At 42.9% G+C, this 21,427-nt stretch overlaps 1 protein-coding gene across 4 annotated transcripts in view; it reads left to right on the top strand.

Annotated features, from left to right (window-relative positions):
• The window catches only part of depdc7a (DEP domain containing 7, paralog a), a 56,655-nt gene that overhangs the window by 27,755 nt on the left and 7,473 nt on the right, over positions 1-21,427 (top strand). For all 4 annotated transcript variants that reach the window (XM_059976098.1, XM_059976099.1, XM_059976100.1 and 1 more), the window contains exons 6-7: positions 18,845-18,987; positions 19,641-19,766. In XM_059976098.1, coding sequence (XP_059832081.1) covers positions 18,845-18,987; positions 19,641-19,766 — 269 coding nt within the window. The remainder of the gene's footprint in view (positions 1-18,844; positions 18,988-19,640; positions 19,767-21,427) is intronic.

The following is a 21,427-nucleotide window of genomic DNA, read 5'->3' as shown; positions in this document are numbered from 1 at the left end:
GGACGATGGGGCGAGGTTGGCTGGTAGCCACTTCGCACAGGAGGGTCCTATCACCTGGGCTTACGAGAAAGTCCTGCAGCTGCAGACCTGAGATTGCGGTCCTGTAGCTGGGCATCTCGTCGTCTGCCTGCTGTGCCTCCGCCAGTGCTGCATAGTCCACCCCCAGGGACAGGGCCTAGACAGATGTCTGGAGAGTGTGTCCGCTATGACGTTGTCCTTTCCCGAGACATGCTGGATGTCTGTTGTGTACTTGGAGATGTAGGACAGATGTCGCTGCTGGTGAACCGACCAGGGATCGGACACCTTCGTGAACGCGGTGAACGGCCTGCCTTCTAAGAAGTATCTGAAATGCTGGATTGCCAGATACAGTGCCAACAGCTCCCTGTCGAAAGCACTGTACTTGAGTTTGGGTGGTCATAGGTGCTTGCTGAAGAACGCCAGGGTTTGCCAGCGCCCCTCGATGAGCTGCTCCAGCACCCCACCGACTGCTGTGTCGGATGCGTCCACCGCGAGGGTGGTTGGAACGTCCGTTCTGGGGTGCACCAGCATCACAGCATCTGCCAAGGCTTCCTTGGCTTTAATGAAAGTGGCCGCGGCCTCCTCGTCCCAAGTAATGTCCTTGCCTTTACCCGACATCAGGGTGTACAAAGGGTACATTATATGGGCTGCTGAGGGGAGGAAACGGTAGAAGTTCACCATACCAATGAACTCCTGCAGACCTTTGACTGTGTTGGGCTGGGCAAAGTGGCGGATCGCATCTACCTTGGCAGGCAGAGGTGTTGCCACGTCTTTGGTAATTCTGTGGCCCAAGAAGTAAATGGTATCGAGACCGAACTGGCATTTGGCCGGGTTGATCATGAGGCTGAAATCACTCAGGCGGGAGTAGAGCTGGCGGAGGTGGGACAAATGCTCCTGACAACAACTGCTGGCTATAAGGATGTCGTCCAACTAGATGAACACAAAGTTCAGGTCTCGTCCCACCGTGTCCGTTAGCCACTGGAATGTCTGTGTGGCGTTCTTCAGGCTGAATGGCATTCGGAGGAACTCGAACGGGGTGATGAATGCTGTTTTGGGGATGTCTTCAGGGTGCACTGGGATTTGATGGTATCCCCGGACGAGGTCTACTTTGGAAAAGATTCTTGCCCCGTGCAGGTTTGCTGCAAAGTCCTGTATGTGCGGCACGGGGTAGCGGTCTGGAGTGGGTAGCCTCGTTCAGTCTGCGGTAGTCGCTACATAGTCTCCAACCCCCTGCTGCTTTGGGCACCATGTGGAGGGGGGAGGCCCGTGTGCTCTCGGACCTCCGTATGATCCCCAATTCCTCCTTCGTTAGGCGGAGCTTTTCCAGAGGGAGCCTTTGTGCATGGGCGTGGAGGGGTGGTCCCTGGGTTGGAATGTGGTGCTGTACCCCCTGTCTGGGCATGGCTGCCGTGAACTGTGGTGCCAGAATCGATGGAAAGTCTGCCAGGATTCTGGTGAATTCGTTGTCCAACAGCATGATGGAGTCCAGGTGTGGGGCCAGCAACTTGGCTTCACCCAGGGAGAATGTCTGGAAAGTCTCGGCATGTACCAGTCTTTTCCCTTGCAAGTCGACTTGCAGGCTGTGAGCTCACAAGAAGTCTACCCCCAGGAGTGGTTGGGCCACGGCGGCCAATGTGAAGTCCCACGTGAACCGGCTGGTGCCAAACTGCAGCTGCACTGTGCGGGTGCCGTAGGTCCGTATCGTGCTGCCGTTTGTGGCCCTCAGGGTGGGTCCTGGCTTCCTGTTGCGGGTGTCGTACCCTGTCGGGGGCAAGATGCTGATCTCCGCTCCGGTGTCGACCAAGAAGCGGCATCCCGACTGTTTGTCCTAGATGTACGAGTGGCCAGCCGTCATAGTCATTAGAAGCAGCTGGCCCTGGCCCTTGCAGGCTGGGCAACAACGGTGGGCTTTTGTGCCCCACCGCTGGTGGTAGAAACACCACTGTTCACTGGCGGCCTCTCTCCTGGCTCTGTTGTGTGCGCCCCCCTGCCAGGCCTGGTCTGGTCTGCTGTTGGGCGCCTAGCCTGGTAATCTGACAGACAGATGCCACGCTCTCCCTCTTGGCTTTCTACAGCATGTCTGCCCGGGCCGTCACCTTCCGGAGGTCGCTGAAATCTGCGTCGGCCAGCAGCGGATTTCCTCGGGCAGTCGCTCTAGGAACGCTTGCTCGAACATGAGGCAGGGCTTGTGTCCGTCAGCCAGGGCCAGCATCTCGTTCATCAATGCTGACGGCGGTCTGTCTCCCAAACCGGCCAGGTGAAGCAGGCGGGCACCCCACTCCAAAGGTCCCAATGAACAGTGCCTTGAATGCTTCATATTTGCCACCTTCCAGGGGTGACTGTATGAAATCTGCAACCTGGGCGGCCGTCTCCTGGTCAAGGGCATTCACCACGTGGTAGTAACGCGTGGAATCAGAGGATATCTGCCAAATCTGGAACTGGGCTTCTGCTTGGCTAAACCACACGCGTGGTCGCAGCATCCAGAAAGTCAGTAGTTTTAGCAAAACTGCGTGAACTGATGAAGAGTCGGTCATCTTTGGTCCAAATTTCATTTGTAGCGATGTGCTATACACGGCGCTGAAATAACGACACACAGTCAGTAAGTCGTTTCAAGACTAGTTTATTCAAACTTCGCGGTGCTGGCATTTAAATCCCTAGTGCCCGCCCTCTCCGGGCGGAAATGACATCAGAGGTGCATTACCAAAGTCTCCCTCCGCACACTGGCTATTTGTGAGCCGGTTCGCCTGCGCAGAAAGTGGGTCGCCACAGGATCTCCTTTTAGTTCAGAAGTGAGGAATTTCTTTAGCCAGAGGGTGGTGAATTTGTGGAATTCATTGCCACAGACAGCTGTGGAGGCAAAGTCATTGGGTATATTTAAAGCAGAGGTTGATACATTCTTACATAGTCAAGGTGTCAAAGGTTAAGGGAAGACAGGAGAGTGGACTGGTAAATCAGTGGTGATGGAGCAGACGCAATGGGCTGAACGGCCTGATTCTGCTCTTGTGTTATGATCTTGTGCAATATTATTAGTTTGTACTTTTGATTTGAAGAATGCATTTTGGAAAAAGAATCTGTCATTTGAGGTATGTGTAATATGTGGAAGACCCAAGCATCCAGCTGAGCGAGAATTTCTAGTTTGAGTTGACTGGTTTCAAGCTCACTGGGTCACCAGAGTGTTAAAGCAAAAATGCAATGCTGCATTGAGTTGCAGGAAGGTCAGTGATGAACTATGATGATATTTAAACTTATTGTCATATCAACATGATATTCTGCAGATGCTAGAAATCCAAATTAACTCAAATGTCAGGCAGCATCTCTGACTGGTTAATGGGTTAAAGCGCTGCTGTAAATTGGTCCTAGTGCCTGTATAGATCTAGGAGTGTTGACGATTGCTACCTTTCTGATGTGGAGAGATTGGGTTACTGGGTAGAAGCTCCTGTCACTCTTTTCTTTCTCCTCCCCCCCCCCCCCCCCCAACCACCCCAGTGTTAGCCCCATGGATGCACCAGGAGAGTTTGCAGCAGGGGTGGCCAACCTTTTACATTCCATGTGTCAATTTTTTTCACGCACGAGTTCAGATGCACCATATAACTCTTGTACCCCCATTCAATTCTTTTAAAAATGTTCATACATGTTTAGCATTTTTACATGATATATTGATTTAATATAAAAACAAGATGATCATTACTTACCTTAATGAGACTTTTAACAAATATATTTTGCCTTTTGATTTCTTAATCACATTATTTCAGTAACTCGGACCCAAACACTAGCTTCAGTTTTCTTTCTATTTCACTCTGTTGTGTTTTTAGTGTCTATTAAGATCATGTCTTCTATTGTGTGAGGAAGTGTTTTCACAAACAATGCACAATGGTTTTCCTGATGGTCCTGCTATAAATAAGAACTCATTTTCCCCACTGTTCATTGAATTCATGCTTATTATCACTTTCTGCTTTTCTTTTGCACTGTGATGGGTAACTGAATGTAAAAACAAAGTTTAATTTTCAAAGAAGTACAAGACTGTAAATGTTCACAAAGGATGGACAAAGCGCAACTCCTTAGTGCACGAGTATCAATTGTAAACTGACTGGCAAAAACCTGTGACACATCACTGGTGCAGATGCCTGGCACCTCAGGATAAAATGTGTATCAAACGTGTATTGAACAGTTATGGAATGACTGCAGAACAAAAGTCCTTCTTTCCTAGTTTGACTCATTGAACATTTTTTAACTGAAAACAATGAAAAGATAACAACCACCAAAAGATGTGCATGAAATAATAAAATCGCTAAAAATAATTGTTAAGTTTTAGATTTATTCTCAGTAAAACCCATTTCTAGCTCTAAGCTACTTGAATTCCTGTTAGAGATTTTTTTTTTTCTCGACAAATCGGTTTTTGGTTTCAAGCTCCATCCCAGGCTATATGTACCTTAAGTATGAGACATTTCAGTCAAAACCTTTTCTGTGAGTAGATGTTTAGGGAGCAGATGTAACCATAAGACATGGGGGCAAAATTAGGCCATTCAGTCCATGCACTCTGCTTTGCCTTTCATTCATGTTTAACTTATTTTTCAACTCTATCCTCCTGCCTTTTTCTCCATATCAGTTGATATAACCAATATCATTTCATTCATCATGATGGCTGAAAGCTCAGGATGTATCTGTGGAAAGAAATGGTTAAGATTTCAGGTTGATAATATTTCATCTGAACTCTAGTCAGTCTCTTCCTCTGCACATGTCTGACCTCCAGAGTATTATGTGCACTTTCAGTTTTTTGGATTTTCACCATCTGTTTTTCTTTTGCTCATCAATTACTGTCACCAGTTTTGATGTCAAAAAGACATAGCAGAATTAGGCCATTCAGCCCATCAAGTCTGCTCCACCATTCCATTGTGGCTGATTTATTATCCCTCTCAACCCCATTTCCTGCCTTCTCATAATCTCTGATGCTCTTTGGATGTAGGAGCTGTCTCTATAAATTAGCTATACACAAAGTACACTGCAGATGCTGGGGTCATGCAATATGTACAACAAGCTGGAGGAACTCAGCAGGTCGGGCAGCATCCGTGGAAACAAGCAGTCAATGTTTTGGGCTGAGACCCTTTATCAGGACTGCGGAGGGAGGGGGCAGGGGCCCTATAAAGGTGGGGGGAGGGTGGGAAGGAGAAGGCTGGTAGGTGCTAGGTGAAAAACCAATCAGAGGAAAGTTCAAGGGGTTAGGGAGGGGTTACAGGAAAGGTGAAGGAATGCAAGGGGAAAGCACTGTAGTGGAAGGCAGAATCATGAGAGAGGTGATAGGCAGCTGGAGGAGGCGGGGGAAGGGAATTAACAGAAGTTGGAGAATTCAGTGTTCATGCCAAGGGGTTGGAGACTACCCAGATGGTATGAGGTGTTGCTCCTCCAACCTGAGTTTGGCCTCATCATGGCAGTAGAGGAGGCCATGTATGGTCATATCCAAATGGGAATGTGGAGCAGAGTTGAAGTGGGTGGCAACCGGGAGACCCTGTCTGTTGTGGCGGATGGAGGGGAGGTGCTCGATGAAGCGGTCCCCCAATCTGCGTTGAGTCTTTCCGATGTAGAGGCGGCCGCACCAGGAGTACCGGATGCAATAGATGACCCCCAACAGACTCAAGTGAAGTGTTGCCTCACCTGGGAGGACTGTTTGGGGCCCTGAATGGTGGTAAGAGGAGGTATAGGGACATAAATTAGCTGATGCTTTTGCTACATCACAATGGTGATTATAGTACACAAATTAATTGGATTAGAATGTTCGAAACAAAATCCTTGTGATTAAGTGTAATGTAGAAGCAGGTTCACAGGTTTGGTGATTGAGACAGAAAACAATGACTACAAATAAGCATACTACTCATTTACAAACAGTAAAAAGGAAATTGACCAAATATTTAAGTGTCCCAAGTTACACAAACTGAAACTATATATCAACAAACAGATATTTAGCTAAGAGTGCATGAGGTAAGAGCCAAGAGTAAGTACTTTCCACCTCATTCCTCTTGTACCCACCACCCCCCCCCCCAGCCCACCAAAGTGCCCAGAACAGGAAATGGGTGTCATGGCATGTAAGCCCAACCAAAGGTTTTTTATCTAAGTATGTATGTTGGTTACAACTGAGATTCGTCCTTTCCTGGGTGTGGGGGGGGGGGGGGTAGTGACAGCAACATCAGACCTCCAACTCCTGTCTTGCACACAATCTAATCAGGGAAAGTAAACAATAGGAAAGAGCAGCAGCAGTTTTTAAATGTGATCAATAGTCGACACAAGACATACCTGCCTACATTGATCTACTATGCATACTTTTGTATAATACCCTGAAAATTGTCAACCATTTGTACAGAAGAAACTACCTCTAGTTTGATTTTTTGTTAAACCACTCTCATCAGCCAGAGTTATCCCAGAATTGTGCACTGTTGGCCTGCGGGTTGGAAATCTGGAAAATGCAATGGAAAACAATTTGAATCATTTCATTATGTCCGCTGTAGAGGCATTTGTGCAACTGAGGAAGTATGTTGGACATGCTGCTGGCTGCCCTGGTGCGTTGGTCGGTTCCACTGAGTCTCGGAGGTTGTTCTATGCATGAGATTCTATCTAAACCAAACACTTGGCGAACTGCTGGGGCTGGATAATAAATCCTTTTGTGCCCTTTGGGACAGCTCCTGTTATTCACCCACAGCTGAGTTATTACCAAGTCTCAGTAAGTTAGTGAAAGTTGAATGAAAAGTCCAGAGTTGCGGAGAGCAGTTCTCTCACTCCGCCTCTGGCGTACTGGGTGAACTGGTTCCTTAGTCCAAAACATTATCAGTGCACTGACTGTTACTCGTTCTCCCTTTGTTCTCTTGCAACAGGGGAACAACTGTATCGACCAACATTAAATATAATCAGCTCACATTCATCCTGGAATTTGACATCTTGTATTTGCATTTCAATGTCACAAATGTTTGAAATAGTTGCAAGATAGACGTAGGCACACTTGGCATGTGATGTTACGGTCCTTCAGTACAGATGTGGGCTTGATGTAGATGTATAGATTTCTAGACTTGAGGACCTGAGTTGTGGGGAAATATTGAATAGGTTTGGACTTTATTCTGTCAAGAGTAGGAGAATGAGTGGAGTTTTGATGGAGATATACAAAATTGAAGGGTATAGATAGAGTAAATGTAAGCAAGCTTTTTGAGTTTTGGTGAAAGTATTAGAGGTCATGGGTTAAAGGTGAAATGTTTAAGGGGAATATGAGGGAGACCTTCATTGAGTGTGAAACAAGCTGCCAGCAGAAGGTGTTTGATTTCAACAGTTATGAGAATTTTGGATAGGTATAGTACATGAAGGGTTATGGTCTAGGTGCAGGTTGATGAGACTAGACCGATTAATAGTTCAGCATGGATGAGAAGGTCCGAAGGGCTTGTTTCTGTGCTGTAATGTTCTGTGACTATGTAACTGATTAACAATTTTTTAATGTCAAACCTTTTATAATAAGAAATTGTTAGCACAGAATTTGGTTTCACTATGGGTGAGCTGGAGCAACTGGTTTAGACTTGAGGCTGTCTGCTGGTCAGGGTCAACCATGGATATTGCATCGCAGCTGTCCACGTGAAGCACAAGTCAGTGCGGTACAATGTGGAGAACAAGCTGTTGCCAATCCAGCAGGTCGCCCCCCTATTGATGAATCCAAAGGGAAAGCAGATTGATAGCTTGGCACCAGTGGTGGTGTAGGAGTTGCCAGTCAGCATTGACTGCCTCAGGGATTCCAGCTCCATGGGGCTTACTCCTAAATTGTTCCCCGTGAGTGGTTATAGCTGTAAGGCAGCGGGGGTTTGAGATCAGTTTTCCGTCTCGGTGAGTTGCCAACCATAGCTGAGGAGCTCCATATGCCTGAAGTGACTGGTTCTGAGGTGCTGGTAACCCACCTTTGCCCCTTCTGTTGGTAGACAAGGTTCTGCCAGTCTTGGTAGCTAAGCCATAGGTGAAGGGCAGGAGTTGGTCTTGGTTGTCAGAGGCTATTTGAGGAGCATGCCATTGGGAGTATTTAATAGGTAGTGGGAGCTTACCAACCCAGGCTATAACAACCTAATGGAACCACTTGTGGTTTACACTGGTGCTGTTTAATCTGTCAACGTCCCACATTTTTTTGCCAAATGCATAAGATGTTCTCAATGCAATTTTCCCTTGTTTATCTGGCTTCACCTTCATGCATCATTGCTTTGCTACGGTTCCTTGTAGCAGTGAGTTCCACAGTCTACCCGCTTACTGGGGAGATGTTTGTATATTTAAACCTCCGACTCACCCAGTTCTGGTCAGTTATTTCCCTTTGATTGTCAGACTTCTGAACCAGCATGGACAACTTCATTCACCTTGACACAGAACTGATTCCACACCTATAGACTCGCTTTATAACATCTTTCAAGGACTCTACAGCTGATGTTCTCTGTTTATTCATTAGTATTTGATTGTTTTGTTCTTGCAGTTTGTCTTTGGCACATTGGCTTGTCTTTGTGTAGTTTTCAGTGACTCCATTGTATTTCTTTGTATCTACTGTGAATGCCTGCAAGAAAATGAATCTTGGTGGTATATGGTGGCATGTACGTGCTTTGATAATTTATGATGAACTGTAAGTGAAAGCATCCTCAATCCTTTCCATACGTACTTCTAGGATTTGAACTGAATTGTTTTTAATTCTTAATCAACTGTTTTCACTCCTCCCCTTACCTGCAGCCCGTCTTGTGATTAAATCAATGTACTGTTGCTGCATGGAGTGGATAAATAAGAGTGGGAGAGAAGTGAGCCAAGTACTGTCCTATAATTGCCATTTTTAAAAGTCCAGCAATCATAAACACAAGATTCTACAGATGTTGGAAATTGGAGGAGGATTTGTAAAATGCTAGAAGAACTCAGCAAGTCAAGCAGCATCAATGGAGAGAAGTCACCCTTTCAGGTCCTGAAAGGTCTCATCCCGAAGTGATAACTCAGAATCAGGTTTATTATCATCCGCGTGTGACATGAAATTTGTTAACTTGGCAGCAGCAGTTCAATGTAATACACAAGACAGAAGAGAAAAAATAATAAATAAGTAAATCAATTGCAATATATTCCCCTCCATAGATGCTGTCTGACCTGACTTCCTCCAGCATTTTGTGTTATAAAAAACATCAGTATCTTTGCACTATATAAATGCAAAGCGCTTAAATTTGCAAGTAGTTCTGAAAGGACTCAGTTATGATGGACATATCAGACTGCATAAGTTCCCATGTTATGACCTAGTGAGGTGTGTGTGTATTTTTTAAAAAGGTGCAGCTAGAACACGCCCTTCGAGCTGTGCTGCCCTGCAATCCACCAATTTAACCTTGTCCTAATCACAGGATAATTTACAATGACAAGTTAACCTACTAACTAGCATGCCTGTGGAATGTGGAAGGAAACCCATGTGCTCATGGAGAGGATATACAAGTTTCTTATAGATGGCATCAGAATTGTCTCTGAATTTCAATGCCCTGAGCTGTAATGTTGAGCTCACAGCTGTGCTGCTGTGGTGGCCCAAGTGTATCCTTAAACTTTATTTCTTAAGGTAATGAAGAACCATCAGTTGAGTCGGGGGAAACGTTCTCCGCACCCCACCCCAGAACTTGCATGACGTGAGCATCTCCAGTGTGTTAATAAAAATAATTAATCTCTTACAAAGGAATATGAAGTGATTTGTGTAGTGAACAAAACTCTCAAATCACAAGGGGAATGAAGTTAGTTTATCCCAATAATCTGAAAGTGATATTTTGGTAGTTACTTGGAAAGATAAATTATGATTGACAAGATTTTAAATGCGATTAGTTTTGCTCCACCTGTGAGTAAAACAATGAACTGTGGAATGGATGGAGAAATCGGATAAAGATTAGTTCTCTTTGTCAGGTGCATTGTAACAGTGAAATGCATCAATTTATGTGGCATCAAATCAGCAAGGGTTGTGTTGGACAGCTTTCAGGTGTTGCCCCATATCCAAAGCCGACATAGCATGCCCACCGCTCATTAACCCTAACTTTGGCATGCTGGAGGAAACACATGCAGTCATGAGATTGTACAAACTCCTCGCAGACGGCGGTGGGAATTGAACCCCAATCTTGCAGCCAGTACTAAAGGTTGTGCTTACTGCTATGCTACCCATGTCTTCCATATCTGAACTGCTAATCTTGTCTGAACCAAGTCCAGGGCTATAGAGCAATAGTACAGGAACTCAGCAGATCAGGTAGGATCGATGGAGAGGAATAAACAGATTGCTTTGAGCTGTAACTCATCAGGACTGGAAAGGAAGGGGGAGTAGTAGAAGGTGACAGGTAATGAGTGAGACCAAGTGAGGGGAAGGTGGGAGAAGGGGATGAAGTTGGGAGGGGATAGGTGGATGAGATGAACGCTGGAGGAAGAACCTGGTAAGGCAGGACAGTGGAAGAAAAGGAAGAAGGGAACCAGAGGGAGGTGACAGGTGGGTGAGGATTCTCAGAATGGGGAATGGAAAGAGACAGGAGAAGGGTGAAATCCATGCCATCAGGCTGGAGGCTATCCAGACAGAATGAGTTGTTTCTTCTGTGAGTTTGGTCTCAACTGTTTCACTTCATAGGGGCTGCCTTATTTGAGTACCTCCAACATTGTATGGCTCAGGATTTCCAGCATCTGCAGAATCTTGTGTATGTTGAAACTGTAGAGATCTGGCATGAAATATTTGTGAATGTAACTTGCAGAAAAATGAATGTTTTAGTTTGTTCTGAGTGATCATTTTGGTACAAGAACAAAGAATGGCAGGTGTGAATATCGGAAATGGGTCATATAACTAGTAGTGATCAGCATCTAGTCTGCCTAGTTCTTGCCATTGCCCATCATATCCCTCCCATCCATTTACTTATCCAAATTTCTCAAATGTTGCAGTCCTGGGTAGGTCTGTAGTCTAGTGTAGCTTTTTGTTTTTTACGTAGTTCAGTCTAGTTTTTTTGTACTGTCATGTAACACCATGGTGCCTGGAAAAAGTTATAATTTTTACTATGTACTCTACATAGCAGTTATGGTTGAAATGACAATAAAAGTGATTAATTGAACCTGCATCCACCACTTCCACTGGCAGCTTGTTCAAGACTCTCACCAGTCTTGAAAAGTCTCAGCTGAAATGGTGACTCTTCATTCCTCTCCATTGGCAATATTCCAAAATAAACTCAATTTGGTATAATATTGCAGCATTTAGAGCAAGAGTTTGCAACCTGGGGTCCAAGGACCCCTTGGTTAATGGTAGGGGTCAATGGCACAAAAATGTTGGGAACCCCTGACAATTTCTAAAGTAGGATCTGCTTTACTGTTTTGCATATGATTTGTCTGTGCTGAATTAGAATGATTCGACACTATATCTTGACCACAGTGAGAAACATTATATTTGGAAAATGCCCTGGTACTATTTTGTTCAATAATACGTTCTGTTTGTAAGCCAGTCACCCCCAAGATTTGATATTCTTAAATATTTTATCCAGCCATTAAGATATCTTCAACTCTTATGTCTTTGCAGTATAGTTGATAATCTTGACTCCCCAGTCTCAATCGGCCTTTAGAAATAATCGCAGTATTTATCTGCTTTTCTATTATCACTATCTCACTCAACATTGTTAAAATGTTCAAGTAGATTTTACTCAGTTAAAGATTTGGGTTTGTCCTCACTGTAACAAGCTTGACATTTTTGTTAATGTTCTTAAGTTTGGTATCATTAGACAGGACCAGTATTTATTTCTCCACTCTTATTTGCTAGGTAAACTCAACATTTTGTTCAAACACAGAGGGCATTTGGAAGTCAGCTGGAATGGTGTAGATAAGGAGATGTATGTGTTAAACTGGTAACTGGGAATCTTGTAAAGGACATTAATGATTTAATGTCCTGCATATTGTTTTGACATAAATTTGTCACCTTGTTTGTACAAGGATGTTGACATTACTTGAAGACCTGAAAGGCTACTAGGTTAGGACTTTGCAAGCAGGTTTTTCTGCTGAGGTTGAGTGAGACTACAACTAAAGGTCATGGGTTAAAGATGAAATGTTTCACTCAGTGGTGAGAATGTGGAACAAGCTGCCAGTACAAGTAGTGAATGCAGATTCGATTTCAACATTTAAGAGAAGGTTGGCTAGGAACTGTGCGTGGATTGGAGGGTATTGACTGATGTAGGCCAATGGGATTAGGCAGATAAATGGTTCAGCATGAACTAGAAGGGCTGAAGGGCATGTTTCTGTGCAGCGCTGTTCTGACTCTTAACTGGATTTGCTGCAATTTGATTTGTGAATTTAATGTATGCCTTGTTCCAATAGGAACCAATGCTTTGATTTTTGATTTTAATGAATCTTACTGTTTTATTCATCCTCCTGATTAAGGACGTAATGCTGAGGCTTTATAAGGCATTGGTCAGACCGCACAGAGTATTCTGAACATGTTTAAGATCCTTGTCTAAGAAAGAATGTGCTGGCATCGGAGAGCCTCCAGAGGAGGTTTTCAAGAATAATCCTGGGAATGAAAGGATTAATGAGTATCTGATAGCTCTGGGCCTGTACCCACTGGAGTTGAGAAAAATGAGGCATTTCTTAGTGAAACCTGGAATATTGAAAGGCTCAGTGGACATGGGGAGGATGTTTCCTTTAGTGGGGAGGATGTTTCCTTTAGTGGGGAAGTCTAAGATGATGCATCACAGCCTCAATAGAGGGCCATCCCTTTAGAACAGAGATTAGGAATTTTTTTAGCCAGTGGATGGTAAATCTGCGGAATTCATTGACACAGACGGCTATGGAGGCTATGTCCTTGGGTATATTTAAAGCAGAGGCTGATAGGTTCTTGATTAGTAAGGGTGTCAAAGGTTATGGAGAGAGGAGTTTGGAGTTGACCATGGTAATGTAGTGGTTGGCGTGACACTATTACAGCTTGGGGTGTTCAAGAGTTTGGATTTAAATTCTGGTGCCCTTCTGTAAGGAGTCTCTGTACCTCCCTCCCATAAAATGCATGGGTCTTCTCTGGGTCCTCTGATTTCCTCCGCAGTCCAAATGTACTGGGGAGGTTAATAGCAGGATAGACTTGATGAGCCGAATGACCTAATTTTGCACTTATGGTCTCAATGGTTAAACAGTATGTTGACATTGAGGACAAAATTCCATAGTAGGCCCTTCAGCTTATCTAGTCCATGCCAAACCATTATTCTGCCTAGTTCATCGATCCACACTTGGACTGTGGCCGTCCATACCCCTCCCTTTCAATCTTATTGATAACTTTCCTGTGACCAGAAAGATACACACTCCAAATCTGGCCAGGGTCTTGCACAACTTCAGCATGACGTCCCAGCTCTTACACTCGTACTCTGATTTATAAAGGTCAATGTGCCAGAAGTGCTCTTTACACCCTATCTATCGTGACTCAGCTCAAGCAATTGTGGACCTGTATTCCCAGATCCCTCTTCTACCACACTCCTCGGTGTCCTACTGCTCACTGCAGGTTCTAATGGCTTGTCCATCGCACTATTAATAATTTGACACCCTTCCATATCCTTCCCACCTCACCACTCCCCCTCCCCATGGATCCTTAGTTATCAAGATTTAATTCTACTTGCCTTTATTTTGAACAGTTTATCAGCTTATCAATGTGAACATTCCTCACTTGCAAAACTTCCCATTCTTTTTTTTTGTCATCAGCTAATCGTGCCTCCAATATTGACAACTAGATTATTGTGTGTATTCTGGAAATGGTATTCCATTTTTGTCAAGGAATATTTTTAAAGTTCTTCAATTTGCCTCCAATATCATCTTTTAGCTTTGTCCGGCTGGTAATACTTGTATGCTGGAGATTTGAACATGTAATCTAGATTAAATATCCAACACATAAACGCAATAAACATTGGCTTTTTCTGTCAAAGTCAGAATATTGAGTACAGGGGTTAGGATAATATGCAGAGATTCTATGGGACATTGCTAAGGCTAAATTTGAAGTATTATTAGCAGTTTTGGTTCCCTACCTACAAGAAAGATATCAGTAAGGTTGAACAAATCCGGAGTAAATTTACCTGCATGTTGCTGGGACTTGAGGACCTGAATTATAGGGAAAGGTTGAATAGGTTATCACTTTATTCCCTGAGGTGTAAGTATGAGGAGAGATTTGATGAATGTATACAAAATTGAAGGGTATAGATGGGATGAATGCAAACAGGCTTTTTCACTCAGGCTGGGTGAAACTAGAACTGGAGGTCATTGGTCAGGGGTGAAATATTTAAGAGGGAACTTCACTCAAAGGATGGGAGTGTGGAACAAGCTGCTAGCAGAAGTGGTGGAACATTTAAGAGCAGCTTGAATAGGTACATGGATGGGAATAGTATGGAGAGCTATGGTCCCAGTGCAGATCATTGGGACTAGGCAGATTAATGATTGATCATGGACTAGTTGGCCAAAGAACTTGTGTAGCATTCTATAATTTTATAACTGAACAATTTAAATCAAATCTGTCTGTTTACCAATGACATTAAAGCAGTATTTAAAGAAAGGCTGAACTTTCCTGGCCTACGTTGTTTTTCCCAAAGTGTCATTTGTGATGTTGGTGTGCAATTTGGTACTTCTGGTCTCTATTAGTGATTGTTTAAGAACTGCTTGAATGTCCTATGAATATAAGATTTTTTGCATCAATTCAAGTTCCACCCCTTCAGCATGGTAATAGTTTTTACTCCGTTTCCCAGTTCATCTCCAGAACACAATCTAACCATTATTTAAGTTTCTTTTCAATGGCTGTAATTGTTCCAAACTAAAAGACAACTCTTCTTGCTCTTTTTAATCTCCCTTTTGACATGAAAGTATTTACATAATGTATAGCTGAAACAAAGATGATCAGTTCTGGAGCCAAGTTGGCCAATAATGAAGTGTTGTCTTTCTTGTTCCAATGAAGCCACTGTCACTAGTATTTTGTTCACCCTTGTTTGAATGCAGTATGTTTTATTTAAATGGTTTAAGGATTAGATGCCCTTTTGCTCCTAGAGGGTGTCAGTGATGAAACATTTTAGAGGAAGGTGAAGGCAAATGCAATGTTAGCATTCATTTCAGAGGACTAGAATACAAAGTCAAGAATGTAATGTTGAGATTTTATAAGACACTTGAGTCCTCACTTGGAGTATTGTGAGCAGTTTTGGGCCCCTTATCCTAAAAAGGATGTGTTAAAACTGGAAAGGATTCAGAGGAGGTTCATGAAAATGATTCCAGGATTAAATGGCTCGACATATGAAGTATTTGCTGGCTCTGGGCCTGTATTCAGCGAAATTTTGAAGAATGAGAGATGACCCATCATGTGTTGAAAGGACACGTAGATGTGGAGAGGATGTTTCCTATAGTGGGAGAGTCTAGGACCAGAGGATACAGCATCAGAATAGAGTGGCATGCATCTTTTTAGAATAGAAGTGAGTAATTTCTTTAGCCAAAGAGTGGTGAATCTGTGGAATTTGTTGGCACAGGCAGCTGTGGAGGCCAAGGCTTTATGTATATTTAAGGCAGAGACTTTTAGATTCTTGATTGGTCAGGGCATGAAGGGATAGAGGGAGAAACCAGGAGAATGGAGCAGCCATGACGAATGTTGGAACAGATTCGATGGGCCAAATAGCCTAATTCTGCTCCTATATCTTATGGTGTTGTGTTTTAACTCAAGGATAGTTGATCAACATGCCACAACAGCAAACTCCCAGTACATGTAAGTGTATATGGCAAATTGGGCTGATCCTTAATGTAATTGGCCTAAATTGGTTTTGTTAACCATATGGCTGCTCTGGTAGGAAGCTAATTACACCAAAAATAACTTGTTTAATTGCATTTTTTAAAAACGACTTTTAATAATATTAAAAGCTCAGAAAAATGTTGGATACTGTCAGTTTTAAAATGCATAATTTGAAGATGCTGGTTCTTGTTCTTTCGAAACAATTCTACGCTAGAGTAGGATTCTAAACACCAGAAGTTTATAATTAACTGAATTGCTTGCGAATGCCCAAAGTGTAGTCTTTAAAACTTAGTTTTCGAAGGCAGCAATTGGTTTAAAATGTGACTCAAAGATGATTGGGGATTATTTGTAGTTTGTCACTGGTGTTGGTGAGGGAACTGGACTTTTTTTTTGGAGCAAAGGCTTGTTCCTCTGAATATGTGACATCTCATGTTTATTCGGGGATTGGTCAAAATTGTAACTAGTTGAGCTTTTACTAGCATCTAGTATCTTTGGGTTGGACTTCAAAATGTTATTAGGCTGGCATTTTGAGGGACATGCATCAAGGACCCCCATCTTCCAGGCCATTCTGCCCTCTTGCTGCCATTGGGAATGGAGTAAATCTTGGGTCTCACCACCAGGTTCAGGAGCCATTATTACCCTTCAACTATCAAGCTCCTGACCAGTGAGGATAACTTCACTTACATCAACACTGAACTGATTCCACAATCTATGGCAACACACAAAATGCTGGAGGAACTTAGTAGGCCAGGCAGCATCGATGGAAACGAGTACATTTGACCTTTCAGGCTGAGACCCTTCAAGATTTATGGGCTTGCTTTCAAGGACTCCACAACTTGTGTTCTCAATGTTTGTTTTTTGTATTTGCACAGTTTGTCATCTTTTGCACATTGGCTGTCAGTCTTTGAAGCTTTTTCTTGATTCTATTTCTTATCTACTGTGAATACCTGCAAGAAAATGAAACTTGGTTGTATGGTGACATGTACTTTGAAAATTTTGCTTTGAACCAAGGTAGCTGGATGGTGATGAGATGCTAATCAACATTTAACTGGAGGTGCTGAATTCTTCCAGCATTGTTTTAGGTTTCTAGCAGTTTTGCTTGCTGCAGTGACCTTGCATTCCATTTCCGAGAAGGCTTGAGGGTGAATTACAGTCCCTGTGGAAAAATATAGCCTGATGCACCAGTGAACCTGGGCACTTACACCATGAAGGTTGCTTGTATTCAGCAAAATAGTCAACTGAGACTGGTCAGAGCAATGCTTCAATGCCAGCAATTGGGGTTCAATACCTGATCAAGGAGATTGTTCTCCATGGGTTTCTTCCAGATGCTCTGCTTTATTTCCACATTCCAGATGTGTACGAGTTAGGGTTAGTAAGTTGTGGGCATGTTATGTTGGCACCGGAAGTGTAACCAACACTTATGGACTGCCTCCAGCACATCTGTGACTTAAAAGTTCTTCCCTGTGACTGTGTGGATTTCCTCTGGGTGCTCTGGTTTCCTCCCACAGTCCAAAGATGTCCCAGTTGGTGGGTTAATTGGTCACTGTAAATTGTCCTGTGATTAGGCTGCAGTAGATTTGTGGGTTTCTGGGCGGTGTGACTTGAAGGGCCAATTCCACACTTAATAAATAAGAAACAGCTTTGGAATATAGGAATGTCTCTTTAGATCAGCGATGAGGAATTTCTTTTAGCTAGAGTGGTGAATCTGTGGCCTTGAATATACCCACTGACCTGGCCTCCAGCTGCTTGTGGCAGAGGTTGATAAATTCTTGATTAGTCAGGGTATGCAGGGCTTCAGGGAGAAGGTAGGAGATTGCGACTGAGGGTAATGGATCAGCCATGATATAATGGAGTACACTTGATGGGCCAGATGGCCTAATTATGCTTCTATATGATCTAGATAAATAAATGTCACTGTTTTGATGTATATGTGACAAGTAAAGCTTGTTTTTAATCTTTGCTTTTGAATGGTCTTTTTAAAAATAAATAAATAATCATGATACTTTTGAAACATGGCAGTCCTGCCAACTGCACTGGGTAAGTTTTATCAATTACCCAACACTGAAGACAATATGGTGTCAAGCAAACAATGCATACAAGTTTTCAAACCTAGCTAGTCACCATATATCTTAATAGTTTCTAGATCTTCAGCTGTAAACTTCCACCCTAGAAACATGTTTTGAATGGATAGCCGGATATTCTTCACCCCCCCCCCTGCCCCAAGGTGGAAATGGCTAATACAGGGGTGCATAATTTTAAGGTGATTGGAGGAAAGTGTAGGGGGATGTTAGTGGTAGGATTTTTGTGGTAGGTGTATGGAATGTCCCATCGGGTATGGTGGTAGAGGCAGATACATCAGGGGCATTTAAGAGAAGAGCACATGGATGATAGGAAAATAGAGGTCACTGTGGGAGGGAAGGGTTAGATTGATCTTACAGTAGGTTAAAATGTCAACAGAATATTGTGGACCAGAGGGCTTGTTGTGCTATAATGTACCATGTTCTAAATTAGTTGGGCATGTGTAGCCTGTAAAAAGCTGTTTTATAAATACAAAACCTCTGTCCAATAGTAGGAGCTGGGGCGCTAAGGTTTCTTCATTCGCCTGTGGATAGAACAAAGTTACGGTATTTGCTCTCTGGCAGACATTTTAGAGGATCTTGCAGAATCTCATATCAGACTGTATGATCATGTTGACTACAGATAGTGTTGAAATCACTATCTGGTGATGCTCAGTTGGGCAGGTGGTATTTGCGGAGAAAAAATGGAGTCTTTGGATCATCAGCTCATGTTTCAAACTTTCAAGATGAATTCATTGTGAGAAACCATTCAGAAATCGGATAGCAGAGGGGAAGAAGCTGTTCCACACAATTTGGGAATAATTTCTTGCCCTCTGCTGTCCATTTTCCAAATGGACATTGAACCTATGAACACTAACTTGCTACTTTATTTCTATTTTTGCGCTACTTATTTAACTGATGTCTGTATGTGTTTTCTATTGTTTATTGCATTGTACTGCTGCAGAGACAACAAATTTCATGACTTGTGCTAGTGATATTAAATCTGAGTTGCTCTCTGCAGTAAATGGCAAGTTTGAACAGGCATTAGAAGCCACTCAGCTCTGTCTGAAACTTCTGAATACCAGTAATCGGGAAGAACTGAGGAGGCTGTTACATTTCATGGCCATTGCTGCTGATCCAACATCCATTGTGCTGAAGAATGGGGTGAGTATGTAATCTTCACAAAGATTTTCCTTAGACTTTTAACATGATTCTCATAGGTCATTCTATACCATAAGAATGCAAGCTTGCGTTTTATTGCCGTTCAACCATTCACTTGTACAGCTAAACGAAAGATAATTCCTCTGGAGCCAAAGTGCAAAACATAGTACATATAGTCCCACACCGCAGATAGTTGCAATATGATCTAGCAGAGTCACAAAAAATTAGTGCAAGTCCAAGTGGCATGGTCTAAAGATTGATATTGACAGTGTGAAGTAAAAGTTTATGTAAGACAGTATGTTACTGACTGTTATTATAATAAAATGAGCAGTTATAAATATGTGAAACAGAAATGAAAGATGAAAAGTGACCAGTGCAAGATGTGTTTGAATTAAGGAGTGGGAGTTCAGACAGGGTGTACATGTGTGCTTGGGTGGCAGCAATGTGCTCGAAAGTCGCACAGACTGGGGGATGAAGCTGTTACCCAGCCTGATAGTTCTAGTTCTTGAGTCGCAGTACCTTCTGTCTGATGGCAAGAGGTCAGAGGTTGTGGGAAGGATGGGGGGGTTCACCATGCACGGCTGAATTTCAATTTTCTGTAACTCAATGGGCACAAGAACAACTTGGTTCCTGATGGTGACTTTTTCCCCCTGCAGGTCAACAATAGAATTGTGATGAAAAGGACTTTCAGTAAAGCAATTGTTTTTAACAAGAACCTACCAAAAGGGAAAGCTGATCTCTTGGTGTTGTTTCTACTTGATCATCAGAAAGATGTCTTTAAGGTACATAATATAATGGCAACAGAAATGCCACAAGACTGTAAAATAGGAGCAGAATTAGGCCATACAAGCCCGTGAGTCTGCTCTGATGTTCCATTGTTGTTGATGTATTATCCCTCTCAACCCCATTCTCCTGCTTTCTCCTTTAATAATCAAAAACACATCAACCTCTGCTTTAAATATACCCAATTACTTGGCCTCCACAGCCGTCTGTGGCAAAGGATTCCACCGATTCACCACCCCCTGGCAAAAGAAATTTCTTATTCAAGTACTTTATTAGCTATAGTGCACTTTGGGTCATCCTAAAGTCAAGAAAGACTAGCGCTTTGCAAGTTTCTTTCTATAGTAACAAGACCAGATTAATCTCACTGGTATTTTTTTGAATTTAGTTCTGTCAATGAAGGGCATCATATTTCTTGCTATAATAATGACATTAAAAATTATTTGTAACACTGTAAAGATACATGAAGCTTAAGCTAACCTCTTGTCAAACAATGATCAAAGATTAGAGGTGCGAAGTGAGTGTTTGGTTCCATTAATTTGCTGCACTTTATGCATTCACTGAACCATCCACAGCTCTTCAGTCCCATGGGTAAATTTCTCTGGTCCTGAGTTTTCAACTTCTCGGTCATTGCACTCAAATCCTGTGAAATATGGGCCTTTCCCCCTTGCTCTGTGTTCACTCTGAGAACCAGAAGTAGAATAAAGTCTATTATCACTGATATATAATATATTGTGAAATGAGTAAATTAGTCGGAATTATAATATAAAAATTAGTGCGAAAAGAAAAGTGGTGAATAACACAAAATGCAGGAGGAACTCAGCAGGCCAGGTAGCATTTAGGGGAAGAAGTGAAAGAGTGACCAGAAACGTTGACTGTTTATTCCTCTCCATAGATGATGCCTGACCTGCTGAGTTTCTCTGCATTTTCAGTGGATTTCCAGCATCTAGAGTCTCTTGTTCTTAGCAAAATAGTGAGGTAATGTTTATGGACCATTCAAATCTCTGGCAGAGGGGAAGAAGCTGTCCTAAAATGTTGAGTGTCTTCATGCTCCTGTACCACCTCCCTGAAGGTAGTAATGAGAAGAGGGCATGTCCCCGATGGTGAGGGTCTTTGATGAATGCTACCACCTTGAGGCATCACTGAGAGCTCTCTGAATAAAAAGTCATGAGATTTTGAAGCCTGCAGCACAAGAAGCCAAGGTTCTGTCCAACTGAAGTTTCTTGGCTGCAGTTTGGAGCACAGTGTTAGTGTAATGCTAGTCCTGTGTCGGTGACCTGAATTCAGTTCCCACCACTGTCAGGAAGGAGTTTGTACATTTTCCCTGTGACAATGTGGGATTCTTGCAAAGGTTGTGGTTACCTTTCATATTTCAAAGATCCATTCTAAAATTAGTAGGTTAATTAGTCACATGGGTATAATCGGGCAGAAGGGCCTATTACAGTGCTGAACTCTTTATTTATAAAAAAAAAACTATCACTTAATTCCCAGTAGATTTCCCCATTGGAAATTCAAAGTACATGGAAGTTAATGCAGGCAAAGAGCAAAAGGGAATTCTAACTGAACTTAACCTGAAGTGATTCAAGTCATTAAGGGTTGACTTAAGTAGCAGACAGATGATGATCTGGGTGAGTGAGTAACTCCTTGCAGTCCTACCACTGCT

Source organism: Hypanus sabinus, chromosome 7, assembly GCF_030144855.1.
Source record: "Hypanus sabinus isolate sHypSab1 chromosome 7, sHypSab1.hap1, whole genome shotgun sequence".
NCBI lineage: Eukaryota > Metazoa > Chordata > Chondrichthyes > Myliobatiformes > Dasyatidae > Hypanus > Hypanus sabinus.
The sequence above is the reverse complement of the archived record's forward strand: the minus strand, read 5'-3'. Positions and strand labels throughout refer to the sequence as shown.